This window comes from Hemiscyllium ocellatum, chromosome 5 (assembly GCF_020745735.1).
Source record: "Hemiscyllium ocellatum isolate sHemOce1 chromosome 5, sHemOce1.pat.X.cur, whole genome shotgun sequence".
NCBI lineage: Eukaryota > Metazoa > Chordata > Chondrichthyes > Orectolobiformes > Hemiscylliidae > Hemiscyllium > Hemiscyllium ocellatum.
In genome coordinates, this window is record NC_083405.1 from 70,242,667 (window position 1) to 70,257,522 (window position 14,856).

Below are 14,856 nucleotides of genomic sequence, written 5' to 3' on the forward strand. Positions count from 1 at the left end.
ATCTGGCTGGTTTTAAAATTTGGATTTTTCTGTAATTCTTAATTGGGAGTTTTATCGGACTAGTATTATAGAAGGGAGGGTAAAAGATAGGTTAGAGGAAGGAATTGTAAAGACTTGTTAGCAAATTATTCTCTAATATATTTTAAGAAATATATAGTTGTTATTTTTTATTTAAAATAGTTCTTGGCCACTCAAATTTTTACAGATTACTGCACGGGATAAATCTTTTCTGTGTTGCTGGTTTTAAAAGTAGGAGGATTTACCCTGTATCATAAACAACTGTATCACCCATCTGCAAAACAACTCAGAGGGTAGGGAGAATCATTAAAAAGAAATTGGTACACTGGGTTGCACATTAAAATGTTAATTTCAAACAACTGTGTTTCAGAATGAAATTCGCTACAAGCAATGGAGAACTACAGTAAGAGAAAGAAAATAAATATCCAAAAACACACCAAAATTAATGAGTAGATGATTAATTCAATATTTGTATTCAGGCTTGTATCCATGAATACAATGTTATGACTTGGAATTTGCTGTGTAAGAATGATCAACCATTCCAAAAATGCAATGTTATTGATGTTACAAAGCATCCCATGTAAGGACACAGTTATATATATCACGCAATTCTGTACAAAGAAAGCTAGTTTATTGCAGTGGTATTATTGGTGATGCTTGCCCGCTATAACTTTCCAGCACTGAAACAAACCCAAAAGTTGTTAAAACTTCATTTGGAACACCATAGCAATGTTGAAAATATAAAGAGCTGGAAGTAAAGTTGTCATTCAGAAATATATCACTATATATAAAAGGTCAGTCTAATTTGAACAAATGAGTGCTATTTTTAAACCGAGATTTAGTTATTGTTTACAAAATGGAGGATAACAGCAAATTTTCACATTTAGAATGATCAAATTCTGTCTTGTACACTCTTGAAAAGTACATCAATAATTAATTTCAGGATGTGTTAATTTCTCCCAGATCATCAATGATCATAATATAACAAAACATTGGAACAGAGGTAGAACATTCGGCCCATCAAATCTGCTCCATGATTCTAGTAGATCACAGCTGGTCTATAAGACCAGAGGAAATAGGAACAGGAGTAGGCCATTCAGCCTCTGCTCCACCATTCAATAGGATCATTGATTAACTCGACATTCCTCATATCCACATCCTCACTGTTTGCCCAGAACCCTTGATCTGCTTACTGATCAAGAGTCTACTTATCTCAGTCTTAAATATACATAAAGACTCCATCCCCAGAGCTCTATGTGGCAAGGAGTTTCAAAGACTCAACTCCCTAAGAAATTTCTCATCTCACTCAAATTGGTATCTCTTTATTCTGAGACAATGTCCTTTGGTTCTAGAATCTCTCAGAAGGGGAAAAAGAAACCCTCTGCCCTTTCTGCAGCTTTTCTCAAATCAAATAATATTCTCTTTTGTTCTCCCTTCCAAAATGAACAACTGCATATTTTCCCACATTATACACCATTTGCCAACTTTATGCCACTCACTTAATCTACTGATCTTTCTGTAAACTATTTGTATTCTTCTCACAATTTACCTGGTCACCTATTTTAGTGCTGTCTGCCAATTTGATGACAGTGCATTCAATTTGCTCTCCAAAGTCATGAATAAAAATTGTACACAGTTGCAGACCAGTCCTGATGCCTGTGGAACCCCACTTGTTACAGTTCACCAAACTGAAAGAGAACCCTTCATCCCCATTCACTGTTTCTTGCCCATTAGCCAGTTCCCTATCCATGACCATAGAACAGTACAGCACAGTGCAGGCTCTTTGGTCCACGATGTTATGTCAAGCATTTACCTTAATCTAAGATCAACCTAACCTATGCACCCCTCAATTTACTGCCAAGTATGTGCTTGTCCAGCACGTGGATGCAGTACAATGTACTACTTCAACATTGTGGGCTCGGATGACAATTCTTTTGAGGTAGCTTGTTGAACACCTTCTGGAAGTTCAAATACAACATATCTACTGGTGTCCCTCTATACAACAGACCTCCCTCTATCCACTCTGGTTGAGACTTCCTTGAAAAACTCTAATAAATTAGTCAGACAGGATGTCCCTTTCATGAAGCCATGCTGACTCGGTTTGATTAGATTATAATTTTCCAAACTTGCTGCGATTATTTCCTTATTAGCAGATTGCAATATTTTTCAGCAATGGATGTTAGGTTAATTAGCCCACAGTTACCTACCTTTTTTCTTCTCTCCAATTTTAAAGGGAAGCAAAAGGTAGATGACTGTAGACTAATTAAATGGGTGCGCCACATTAGCTTTTTTTCCCCAATTCTCTGGGACTTCTCTGGAGTCGAGTGGTTTTTTTTGGAAAATCGCAACCAATTTATATACTACCTCTGTAGCTACTTTTATTTGAGAATCCCAGGATGCAAACCATCAGGGCCAGAGGAGATATTCACTTTTAGCCCAATTATTTTGTTTGATACTACTTCTTTAGTGATGGTGCTGGTACTTCATTCCTCCCCTGTATTCTTTTGTTTTAACAGGGTTTCATAGTATCTTTCACTGATGCAAAGTATCTATTTAACTCCTTTGCTGTTGTTTCCTCATTCCCCAAAACCATCCCCCCACATTGATTTTTTAAGTGGCCTATATTCAATTTGACCTGTCTCTTCCTGTTTATATATTTAATGAAGCTCTCATTGCCAGTTTTAATATTCCTCACCAGTTTGCCCTTGTAGTTTGTTTCGTCCGTCTTCATTATCTTTTTAGTCTCTCTTTTCTGGATTCTGCATTTATCCAGTCTACGAGAGTATCACAGACTTTGGTTTCCTTACATGCCTTTCCTTTCAACTTAATACTTTCCCCAACTTCCTTAGTTAGCCACGGTTGTCTTATCCCCCTCAGAACTTTTCTTCCTTACCGGGATGTATTTTTGCCGAGAGTCATGAATTCCCTTTTTAAATGTCACTGCTTATTTTTAGTCATTCTTGTTAATCTATCCATCCAGTTCACTTTAATTGTATTTCATTGTAATTCCCTTTATTTACATTAAACAGTTGTTTCTAACTCAGGTTTCTCGCTCTCAAAATTAATATTTTTTTCATGTTTCGGTCACTATTTCCGATGGGATCTTTTACTCAGATCATTTATTAAACTTGTCTCATTACCCATTACCGGATTCAAGATAGCGTGCTCCCTAGTTTGTCCATGATATATTGCTCTTAGAAACTATCCCTCATACACTATGAATTAATTGCCATAGCTACCCTTTCCAATTTCATTAAGCCAATAAACAAGATTAAAAAGTTACCCATGATTATTTCTCTACTCTTTTTACATTGTCCTATTAGGTATTGAATTTTAGCCTTTCCCACAAAGAGGCTACTGTTTGGTCATTGATACCCTACTCCTACCAAAGTCTTATTTCCTTTGCTGTTTCCCTACTTCGGCAACTTTCAATTCTGGCCAGAGAACACAGTCTATTCTCTTGATTTTACAATCCCTGATTACAACTAAATTTCTCTTTTCTCCCGTCTTGAACAACTCCTTGAATTCAGGATGCTATGGTCAGTTTGCTCATCCTCCCTGCAGGCCCCACTCACATCCAAACAGAGTGAGAATCTCACACACATTAGACAGGCTCAAGGGCAGAGATTCCTTCAGCACTACCTCCTGGATCTGACTACCTGCCTCACTCATAGCCACATCCTCCTGTCCCTGACCATTGACTTAATTCAAGGTAGTTAACTTAAGGATGCGTGCCTCCTGAAGTGTATCATTTAGGTAACTCTCCTCCTCCATAACATGTCACAGCATCTGAAACTCAGACTCCAGCACATCAACTATGAGCTAGAGTCCCTCAAGTAACCAACACTTGCTATAGATGTCATTGCTATGAACCACTATGGGGTACACTGACTCCCACACATCTCCTGGCCAAGCATCTCAATTTTATTTACTTCGTTCTTAATTTGTTTTGTTCAAGTTTTCTTCTTGTTCTTTTAGTTTATAACCTGTAAATATTTCTCCTATTTGCCTTCAATGTGAAAGTAACTTCTAATAGATCACCAAATTAGCAGGTATTACCTATTTACAGATTTTCCTGTGATGTCACTTTTTGGTTTTGTGCCAGGCTCATATCCTCAGTTTCCATTTATTCTGCTAAAAAGAATTGACAAACTACAAACCAACAAATAGTCAAGCACCTCTTCCCCTCTGCACAGAATTCCCATGCTGCTCCAAAACCCGCAAAATAACGCTCACTCTGGATGTGACCATGTGAAGCTGATTGATCGGAATTCCACTTTCCTGTCTTTTACCCCATAATCCTGGATTCCTTTACTGATTAAAATATCTGTCTGTCTCGGTCTTGAATATACCTAAAAGAACCAACCTCTACATTAAAGAACTCCACAGATTCACTCCCCTGAGAGAAAAAGAAATCCTTCTCATTTTTATCTTAAATTGGTGACTCATTTTACTGAGATTGTGTCCTCTGAACCTATATTCTCCCACAAGGGAAACAACCTCTTAGCATTTACCCTGTCATGTCCCCTCAGCATCTAGAATGTTTCAACCAGGTTACTTCTCATTATTCTAAACTTAAATGAGTACAGGCCAAACCTAGTCAATGTCTTCTCTAAAAATTCCTTCCATGAATCTAAAATCACTGGCAAATTTCAAATGTAATTAAAATGTAATTATCCCTTTGTTATCAATTATCACTAACATTAAATTTTGAGATTAATTCCAGAAACAGAATAGTGATTAGTATTTAAATTCAATGCCTCTATTAATTGGTGAGCTATTGTCATGTCAAAATTTATCACTAGTTAAAACAGCCTTTGGAGAATGAAAAGTTTTTATACATTAAACTATATTCGCATGAAGTCATCCTTGAAAAAGCTGTAGTATCTCTATGGTATTACTTGATGCACTGTTGAACTTAAGCAATTGTCTGCCTCATAACTATTCCAATAGTATAAATTTATCAAGGCCAACTCTCCAGCATCTCCCTGAAACTATATTACCACATTCAATGTTCAAACTGAGACAGTTTGAGCAACAATGCGCTGACAACAGTAAAATGTCCTGCTCTCCCTTGAGAACTGTCATGATGTCCTTAGCATCTAACTGAACCATCAGGATAGACAGATGGGAATTCAATGTAAACTTTACAATGCAATTAATGTAGCAAAACAATTTAGCTTAAACAAAATAAGTTTAAAATGCCTTTATGATGTTCCAACAAGAATGGCATTACAAACAACTATATTAAAATGTATTTTTATCTCAATACAGAGAGAGGGAAAAAATTTAAAAAGGGACCTAATGGGCAACTTTTTCATGCTGAGGGTGGTGAGTGTATGGAATGAGTTGCCAGAGGAAGTGGTGGAGGCTGGTACAATTACAACATTTAAAAAGCACCTGGATAGGTATATGAGTAGAAAGGGTTTAGAGGGATATGGGCCAAGTGCTGGCAAATGGGACTAGATTAGGTATCTGGTTGGCATGGACAGATTGGACTAAAGGGTCTGGTGCCATGCTTTACATCTCTATGACTCTAAATGACAATGTCAAAATGACACTGAAGTAGTGAGATTTTGAGCCTAATCTGGCCCAGGTACTACACATACCAGAAAACTTTGAGGCCCTAAACAAAAGAAAACATTATCGTACCTGTAAATAATTTTGGCGAGTTCTCAATTATCAAAGCCAGATGATTGGGAATGCTAAAACAGATATTTGAATCGGAAATAAAAACAAAACTTTGGAACAGTTACGTTCTGAGAAGAGTCACATGGGACTCAAAATGTTCACTGTTTTTTGCTCCACAGTTGCTGCTCGGCCTGCTGATATTTTTCCAGTACTTTGTCTTTATTGTAGTATTTGTCTGATTCATTCTTAACTTCTTTGCATAAATTTACAGTGCTCTGTTATTAAAGTAACATGTGATGTCCAATGGACTTCTATGCTGCATGATGGCAAGAACATTCAACATTGATTACCATGAGATACAATCACGAACATCAACTATAGATAAATAACAGTTGCAATAGCACTAAAAGGCAAACTATAAAAAACTACTTATTTACCTGACATTGTCATGCCTTTGGATGTATATTTTGTGAAATATCCTTTCTGGAGGCTTCAGAAAATCTTCTTTCATTTCCATTGCCACATTTCTGGGCAATAAGCTCATTAAAAGTCTTTCCTGTGATAAATTACATTTTAAGATTGTTGGTGATATGTAGCTATAAATTATTAGAACATTTTATAGTACTTATTAAATATTCAGATATCAATTTAAGAAATTGCTTGACATATCTATTTTGTGACTATAATTTATTCATTACATATAAATTAATGTGTTTAGCACACTTTTATTCCATTGATTTCATAGAAGTATTGTATATACTGTTACATTATACAGTTTGTGCAATTATAAAAGAGGGAGGTGAGGATTGCATTTGTAACATCTCCACTGGACATTAATCCCGCAATCCAGAGCCCGAAGGTAACATTTTCGTGAGTGGGTTAAAACCCGACCATTGCAGGTAATGAAATATGAATGGAGTTAAAATTTGAAATTAAAAAGTGAGCCTAATGATGAGTTGAGTAGGACAATTACTAATGTCCTCTAAGAATGGAAATCTGCTATCCTTACTCAGTTTGGACCACGTGACTTCAAATACACAATAATGTCATTGAATTTGAACTGTCCCCTGAAAATGGTCTAAAAAGCAAATCCAGGGCAGAGGGGGCTGGGCAACAAATACACCACCATGCCACACAAGACTGAAGATAAATAATTCTGTGGATAATCAATTTCCCTGAAGGAAATCACATTTTTAAATTAATTTTAATTGGCTTTAAGCCTTTCTGTGGCTTGGTTCCTTTTGGGAACAGCTAGCAAATTAAAACAAAATGTCTGCATGATTGTTTGTGGTCAATGTGTGTGCTGTTATCACAATATAAACTTTCATTTGAATATTTGTCACCCAGTTATTTTAATTGTTCATTCACCACACAGCTATATGACTTATTTCATTTTATTCAAAATGAGAGAAATATTATTTTTGGTTCTTGGACCTGAACTTCTACTTTTATAATCTGACAATGAAAGCTTTGCTTTATTAGAAAGAAATTTAATTTCCATCAGAAGACAGTTACAACATAAAACTAAACTTTTTTATATAATAATCCTTGAAGACATACACCATAGCAAATTGACAGTAAAGAATGAGACTACCATTGTGGTCTGTTGGCTCTCGTCAAACCTAATTCCATTATTTCTTGGCATTGTACTGTCATCTGCTTTAAATACTTATCTTTTTTCCTTTTAGAAGTACAATGACCTCGAACAAAGCCATTGTCTTTGAAAAGCAGTTGCTTTCCTAGTAAACATTCGAAGTTTTGAAACCTCACCACTAACTTTCAAACCAGATGAATAGAACTTTCTCTTTACAGTTCGGAAAACATTCATAATTTTGAACACCAAATAAATCTCATTTAACGTTTTTTGCCCTAATGGCAATAGTTTCAGAAATCTGAAGTCTTCCCTTAATGCTGAATAACTAAATAATAATAATAACAACAACATTTAATAATAATGACAAGCAAAATATTAAACATTTTGCAAAACCAAGAAGTGCTGGAAACACTTAGCATGTCAGTTATAATTTGTATTGAGAACAGACAAGTCATATATGTAATGAGCTGCAAAAACAGAGTTTCCCTTCAGCTAAAATTGTGATAGAAATGCCAGGAAATTCAAGGCTTTAACCCATGTCTTCTCTGCACAGATGCTGGCAGGCTGACCCATTGAGTGTTCAAACATTTCTTTGATTAATTTCACTTGTCCAGTTTCTATTGACGTTTTTGCCTTTATTCTTCATTTTGGCCATTTAAGGATTAAAAGGAGAAACTGAGGACTGCAGATGCTGGAGATCAGGGCTGAAAATGTGTTGCTGGAAAAGCGCAGCAGGTCAGGCAGCATCCAAGGTACAGGAGAATCGACGTTTCGGGCATAAGCCCTTCTTCAGGCTTTCCTGAAGGGCTTATGCCTGAAACATCCATTCTCCTGTTCCTTGGATGCTGCCTGACCTGCTGCGCTTTTCCAGCAACACATTTTCAGCATTTAAGGATTAAACCCTTGGATTAATCAAAATATCCCTCAGAAAAAAAAAGATGTGGAAATGTGAATTTGAAAAATGGCATGTTGTCTGTTTCAATAGTCTTTTCAGATTAAGCTAATCGACCACCGTTAAAAACAATGTAAACTCTGGTGCAGTAATGAACGTTGCGAGGTGCTGGCAACTTCTGAAGTCCAATTGGTTCGGAATTCTAAAAATTCCACAAAACATCACAAATATTTCTTAATTTCATACCAGTGTGTTTCTTGTCTTTCAATGTATAATCTCTTCATCAGCATTTTTAGATAATTTCCGTATAAATGTAGCATTAGATTTATTAAACCTACAGAATGAGAGAAGAATCATCGACTTTTCGTCATATGGTGATACGGTTCACAGCCGTATCCCATCCTTCGACCATATCTCCCATTTTAGTCCCCCTCAGTTCTCCCTCGAGCCTCCTGCACTGACCTGCTTCTCGTTTTCATCTTCCAGACGCAGTCGCTCCTCGATGCAGTTCCTCGCCTGCAGAAAGGCTTTTCTCTGGGCTCTCTCCGTGAGGATTCTGACAAACACCCCGGACACATTCACACTGGCAAACAGAACAGCGTTGGCCACAAGCTACCGATAGAAACACAAACCATAAGTTGCGATCAATCCGCGCGTTTGATAGATACTCCAGCAATCGATTAACACCGGTCAAAAAAGGTCGGACAATCTCAAACAGGGCCAGGTCAGTTTTGGAGTCGTGGCGGGCTCTTCGGAGATTTAGAAAGTTTTGAGTTCACTTGTTGTCATAACTGGAAAATTCATTGGTAAAGTAACAAACAGAAGACAGACAATAATTCAGTGGTCAACATAGATAAATTGAATACGAGCCGAATGAGAAGAACGCTATATTGGGAAGTTAATGGGAGCACGATCTCTCCAGGAAGACATCGCTGATTGCACTGCAGGACCGAGAATTCCCTGACCACACACTCTCTCTATTGAGTGAGTGTTTCGCTGGGATACCCAGCAGTTTAACAGGAGTGTTACAGTAAGAAACAACGTTCCTTACTCAACTACCCGCAAGATTCAGGAATGGGTCCCACCGCAAGCCGGTGGCAAGTGAACAAACATCGGACTGCCCTTTACTGTAAATTGTACAGTTCATCTTGTCTTTGTATGGACAGCCCGCGCCAATAAAATTATAATCTGCACAAAAAATCCAAGCTGAGTATTTTCTCAGGTGCTGTTACATTGTGGAGCAAAACTGGCACCTCAAAAGTTTCACATTTGTTGTCGAACTATAATTGGTCATATTAATCACAGCTAATCATTTTCCACACACTGATTCACCAACCTCGAACCCTACGTACTGTTCAGCTCAAACACTCCTTTGCTCTCGCTGTACTCAGTTTTCTGGTGACCGCGAAATTTTGTTATTGATCTGGAGTGCAAAATGGCCCATATTTACCGGTATTTGTCCCAAAACAAGAGTTTTCCCAATCAGTGATCGCTGGGAGATAGCCAACCCCTAAAACGTAGTGATTTATCCGTGAGTTATCACAGAATTGTACAGTACAGAAGTTGGCCACTTGACCCATGGTGACTGCACCAGCTCCCTACACGCTAGTCCCATCTCCCAGCCTTATTTCCTTAGCTCTCTAAATTCATCTCTTTCAAATATACTTCCAGTTCTTTTCTGAAACCCATGCAATCTGTCTCCACCACTCTCCCAGGCAACTCATTCCAAATTCTCACAACTCTCTTCATCTCAGCCCTAGCTTTCTTTGACAATCTTGAAATTATGTCCCCACCCCGTGCCAACTAGTGGAAACAGAATATCCTTCTTCACCCTGTCGGACTTCAAGTAAGGTCATTCCTTATTCTCCCTGGAGTAGAGAAGATTGAGTCCAATATCTTTAATTTCCCCTTGTATTTAGAGTCTGTCATTCCTGGTATCATTCTGACAAGTGTGCATTGAACTCTCTTTAGGACTTTAACATCTTTAAACACGGTATCCAGAACTGAACAATATTCCAAATTGTGGTGGAACAATGCCCCACCTCTCCTAGTCATCACTCCCTTGCTTTTATACTCCATACCTTTATATATGAAGCGATGGATCCTGTTAGCTTTCCTAGCTGTTTCAACTTGCCTGGCCACCTTCCGAGAATCGTACACGTGATCCCTGAGGTCCCTTTGCTCCCCTCTGAAATTGCCCCATTGAGTATTTCTGCTACCAAAATGCATTATCCCACATTGCTCTGCACTGAAATTCATCTGCCAGGTGTCTGCTCATTTGGGCAAATCGTCAATATCCTGAACAAAATTGAGGGCTGGTGGGGGAAACGGGCCTTTTTAAACTTTATCTAAAAGCACGGAAGTGGACATCCCAATTGGAACGGCCGCGATCATTTTCAGCGTAAACTTCGAGGCGAATGCCAGGTTTTTGACCCTGGTCAGTAGGGCATTCTGAAGGCCAGGCGGTTGGGCCTGGGATTCGGAAATCCTGAGCTGTGCTGTTTTGCCGACCTCGTTTTTATTTTGCCGGGACCGGTTCCTGCTCTCACGGCTGCTCAGTGTACTGCGAGCTGCCGAGAGTTATCGCCACGGTCCGCACGGAATGAACAGTCAGCCGATATTGACTGAGACCGACTCAGACCCTTTTTTTTTGTTTTTCCAAATTCAGGGGTAGGTGAGGTCGGTGGGGGGTGGGGGTTGGAAGAGAGTTAGGGATGGAGAAAAATGGTCATCCTTCACTCGACCCAGCGTGCTCGTGAGAACCAGTGAGTGGGTTTGGTGAAGCGAGTTTTCCCCAGTAGCCTCCCTGACCAGCGGGATCGAACTCACGGTCAGTGTCCTGACTCTGCGAACGGACGGAGGGGCATAAACAGTGCAACTCCCGCGGAACCCTCCCTCTGAAATCCCAGCAAAAGGGAAAAGCAGAAGTTTGAAAGTTACCTCTGCAGGGAAATGGAAGATAGCTTTCCGGGGGGGGGGGGGGAAATAAATTGGGAAATGGTTCAGATGATCTTGAGAATTAAAAATGTTGGAAGGGTTCTGATAAAAGTCCGATTTGGAAATTTAACAGAACACCCCAGCCGCTGTCCTTGCCCGAGGAGCTGAAGGACTTACCGTGCGCCAGAGTCGCGGCTTGCTGGATGTGACGGAGGTGGCGGTCACTATAATGTGACACACTGAGACGGTCAGGCCGAACAGGATAGCCAGCAAGGTCCGCACCGGCAGCAGGGAGTGAGTCACAAAAGTCACCAGCATCAGCTGCCACATGCCGCTCTCCGGGGAGGCCGGCTGCTCCCAGCCGTACGCTCCGAGCGAGAACGGGCAGCACAGGAAGGAGAAGGTGAAGCTGAACAACAGGCTGAGCTTGACGATCTGCTGCAGCTGGGTCACCTGCAGGTACTTCACGTTGGTGACTATGAACAGTGACACGAAGATGATGCAGTGCACCGGGTGGGAGCCCTTGGAGATGGTCAGCCGCGGGCCGGACAGTAACTCCACGATGGCCAGAGTGGCCGTCATGATGATGAGGATGCCCAGAGCCTTGAGGGTGGCGGTCTGCTCCAGCTTCAGGTTGTAATTCTGGAACAAGGACTCCAGCTCCTTACAGTCAAACTCGTCCTCACAGCTGACGGTGTCGAGGGGCGAGCCCGGGGCGCACGGGCAGTTCCTCCTTCGCGTCCTGACTTTGCGAAATGGTATTTCCTCCATGTCATTGCCATCCAAAAGCCACGCTGAGCTGGCGTCCCCCCGGCGTTTCAAGGTTCGCTGACAGCTCCGGCCAAGTCTGCGGGCAGGAGCTTCGGAGGCAACTGTGGAAGCGGGTGGGTGGGATGGAAGGAGGGAAAGGTGGGAGCAGGAGCAGAGATCAGGGGAGGGGGGAGGAAACAACTAGAAGTTAGCCGACTCGAAAGCTCAGGCAGCGAGAGCAGCAGCGCGCTGTGAGGGCTCCCCTACACTGGCTCGTCCAGACACACACACACACAGAGCTGAGAATGATCCCAGCCTAACCCAGAGTCTGGAACCAGGCTCAGATGAATGACGCCTGCGCACTGCCGACCCCAACCCCCAAAACCCCTCAAAAGAAACAACTCACGTCTCACACCCCAAAACAGCTCACAAGACAGAAAGCCAGAGCTCCTTCTGCATGGCTCTCCCGCTTCCAGGGTACCACGGCCACGCCACTCACTCAGCAAGCCACTTCCAACACGATCAGCAGGAACAAGGTGGCGCCAAGTAAATGGCAGTAAACCTGCTGCTGATTGGCACAATTAAACGCAAGGGAACTTTTTTTAAAAGAGCAACAAGGCTGAAGTGAAAATGTGCTAGAAATCGGCGTCCGTTCAAATCCAAGCGGCTCGCCTCTCTCCTCCAAGCCGGTGGCCAGAGTATCAGTGGAGAGGGATAACATCCCCAACCCCCACCCACATCAAATCCCGCCCCACTCTTATCGTGTCTTTCAAACAGCCTCCTGAGAGTTCACTGACCGGCCGGTGGACCTGGTGAGTTTTCCAGCCTAAGCATCTTCAGGATCGGAATCCTACCTTTAACTCAAAGCCGCAGGATGGAGCTATGTTCTCAAACACTGTTGGCTTCCCGGCTCGCCACTCAGCCCAAGACTGCTTCAAGATGTTGAACGTGTGCTAGTCTGTGTGTTTTTTTAAAATAAAAACGTTGCATGAGTACTTGCGTCCCTCACATTGCTCGGAAAATTCAATCCAGTTGCAGGGGAGGGGATCTTCACTTGATTTGCATAAACCGCTATTTAATTCGATGTTGCCGTGTGACCAGCGGCGACTAAAAATAAACACCGAACTGTTTCAGCTTAGTGATGCAACCCGATTTCAGCCCCAGTTCAAAATCCCGACCGCTAACTACAGCCAAGCGGAATTAATCGGAGCCGGAGGTGTTTGCAATGTATTCTCAATAGTCTCGACAAATTAGGCAGCAAGAGCCTGACTCAGCGAGTTCAACCTGTTTGTCCCCAACATTTAAATAGAAACGGTGAGGAACCAATGAAGAACATTGGGGGTGGGATAAGGTGTTGGGGGTCTAGGCTGAGGGGATCCTGGTATTTGCCCGGTAGCGGGTTCGGATTTCCGGGCAGATTGATGTGGGGGAGGCGGAAGGTGATACGCCACTGACCAATTGAAGCTAAAACAAACCAAGCTGTTGCTCTTAATCTCCCCCTGCAAACTCTAATCTGGGCCTGCTCGACAAATCCGGTCCATGTGAAGTGAATGCCTGTCGATTGCTCAGTAAACAGCATGAGCAGATGGTATCTGTCAAACTAGTTTCGAACACTGTGTTGATTATACACTTTAAAAAGAAATCTTTCAATAGTTGCCTCGTGTTAACCGTCTTGTTCCTATCTGCGAATGTAAGGGAGCTATCACTGGGTTTACTTTATTACATATCTCTGGAGCAGGTGGGGCTTGAACACATACCTCCCGGCTCAGAGGTAAGGACGCTGCCACTGCACTCGAGACCGAAATATAACAACCGTCGAAGACAAGAAACGAGATTACATTACCTCATATGTCCAATTAAACACTTTGTATTTAGTGTAGAAAACCTCACCAGCAACGCTACAAAGGAACAGTAATAAAGACACTATTACGCAACCCTCTACTAATAATGTATTTTAGATGGGCTTTAAATCGTCAAAGTGGGTGCATGAAAGCCCCTCCTACTATTTCAAGCCCAAAAAGTTCTTGCTGTGCACCGGCCAACATTTGTGTATAATTGCCACTCACCACTAACCATCTGTATTTACCGTGCGCACACTAGCTTCCTTTTCCCAACAAAACCACCCAAAATTCTTTGGGATAGTTTGAAGATATGACATTAAAAAGCGTGCCATGAAATACAGCGGTTGGCAATTTCTAAAGACACCATGAGTTGAACTTTTATAGAGGTCACCGGTTGGAGAGCCAACGAGAACCGCGCATCGACTCTCCCCCAGGGCGGTTTATGTCACTTTACAGACGATGGGGCAGACCTCATTTCCCCTCCGGCAACGTCAAGTACCGGGCTGGGGATGTAAGTCTCTGAGCAAGCAGCAAATCCCAGGCTGCAATTCTTCTCAACAGCGAGAAGGGAAGAAATTCCACGTCTTTTGTGGTTTGAATGTGAGAGCCCTTATTTTGAAAACTTGCCTCGAGTTTTAGATTCTCTAATGATATAATATTGTCTCAGCACTTACCGTACCAAGCCCCTTCAGAGTCCAATAAGTTAAAATTACATCAGCTGTCATTCTTTTAGCCTTTAAAGAATATAGGCCCAACCTCGTCAACCTTACCTCATGAGAAATCTCATCACAGGAGTCAGCCTAGTGAACTTTCTCTGAACTGCTTTCAATACATGTACTGTATATCCTTCCTTAAGTATGGGACTAAAATTATACACAGCATGCCAGAGGTGGTCTTGTCAACGCTCTTGTAAGATTTTGTTAATACAGTAAATTTCATCATATCCAGATCTCAAGCATCCAGAAATCTCATACAACCAGCATCTGAGATTAAAAAGGGAAATTCTGGATGTTTGGGATCCAGAAAGCAGGGACTATATTGGCCACGAGATGGGAATAATGGATCAGATGCTTTATGAAAAGTAGTTTTAGACTTACCTTATCCATATAGCAAAAGGATTTCCAATCATAGCCAGGTATACTTATGTTTATGAGCAGTTCTGGCTGATCATTTTTCAAACTTGCATTCATCTT

At 41.3% G+C, this 14,856-nt stretch overlaps 1 protein-coding gene across 1 annotated transcript in view; it reads right to left on the reverse strand.

Moving 5' to 3' along the window:
• Window positions 1-11,852, reverse strand: part of LOC132816069 (adenylate cyclase type 1-like) — a 294,971-nt gene extending 283,119 nt beyond the window's left edge. The window contains exons 1-3 of the mRNA XM_060825498.1: window positions 11,250-11,852; window positions 8,598-8,747; window positions 6,087-6,205 (exon numbers count right to left, since the gene is read on the reverse strand). Of these exons, the coding sequence (XP_060681481.1) occupies window positions 6,087-6,205; window positions 8,598-8,747; window positions 11,250-11,843 (863 nt within the window). The 5' untranslated portion in view covers window positions 11,844-11,852. The remainder of the gene's footprint in view (window positions 1-6,086; window positions 6,206-8,597; window positions 8,748-11,249) is intronic.
• Window positions 11,853-14,856: the final 3,004 nt, after the last annotated feature.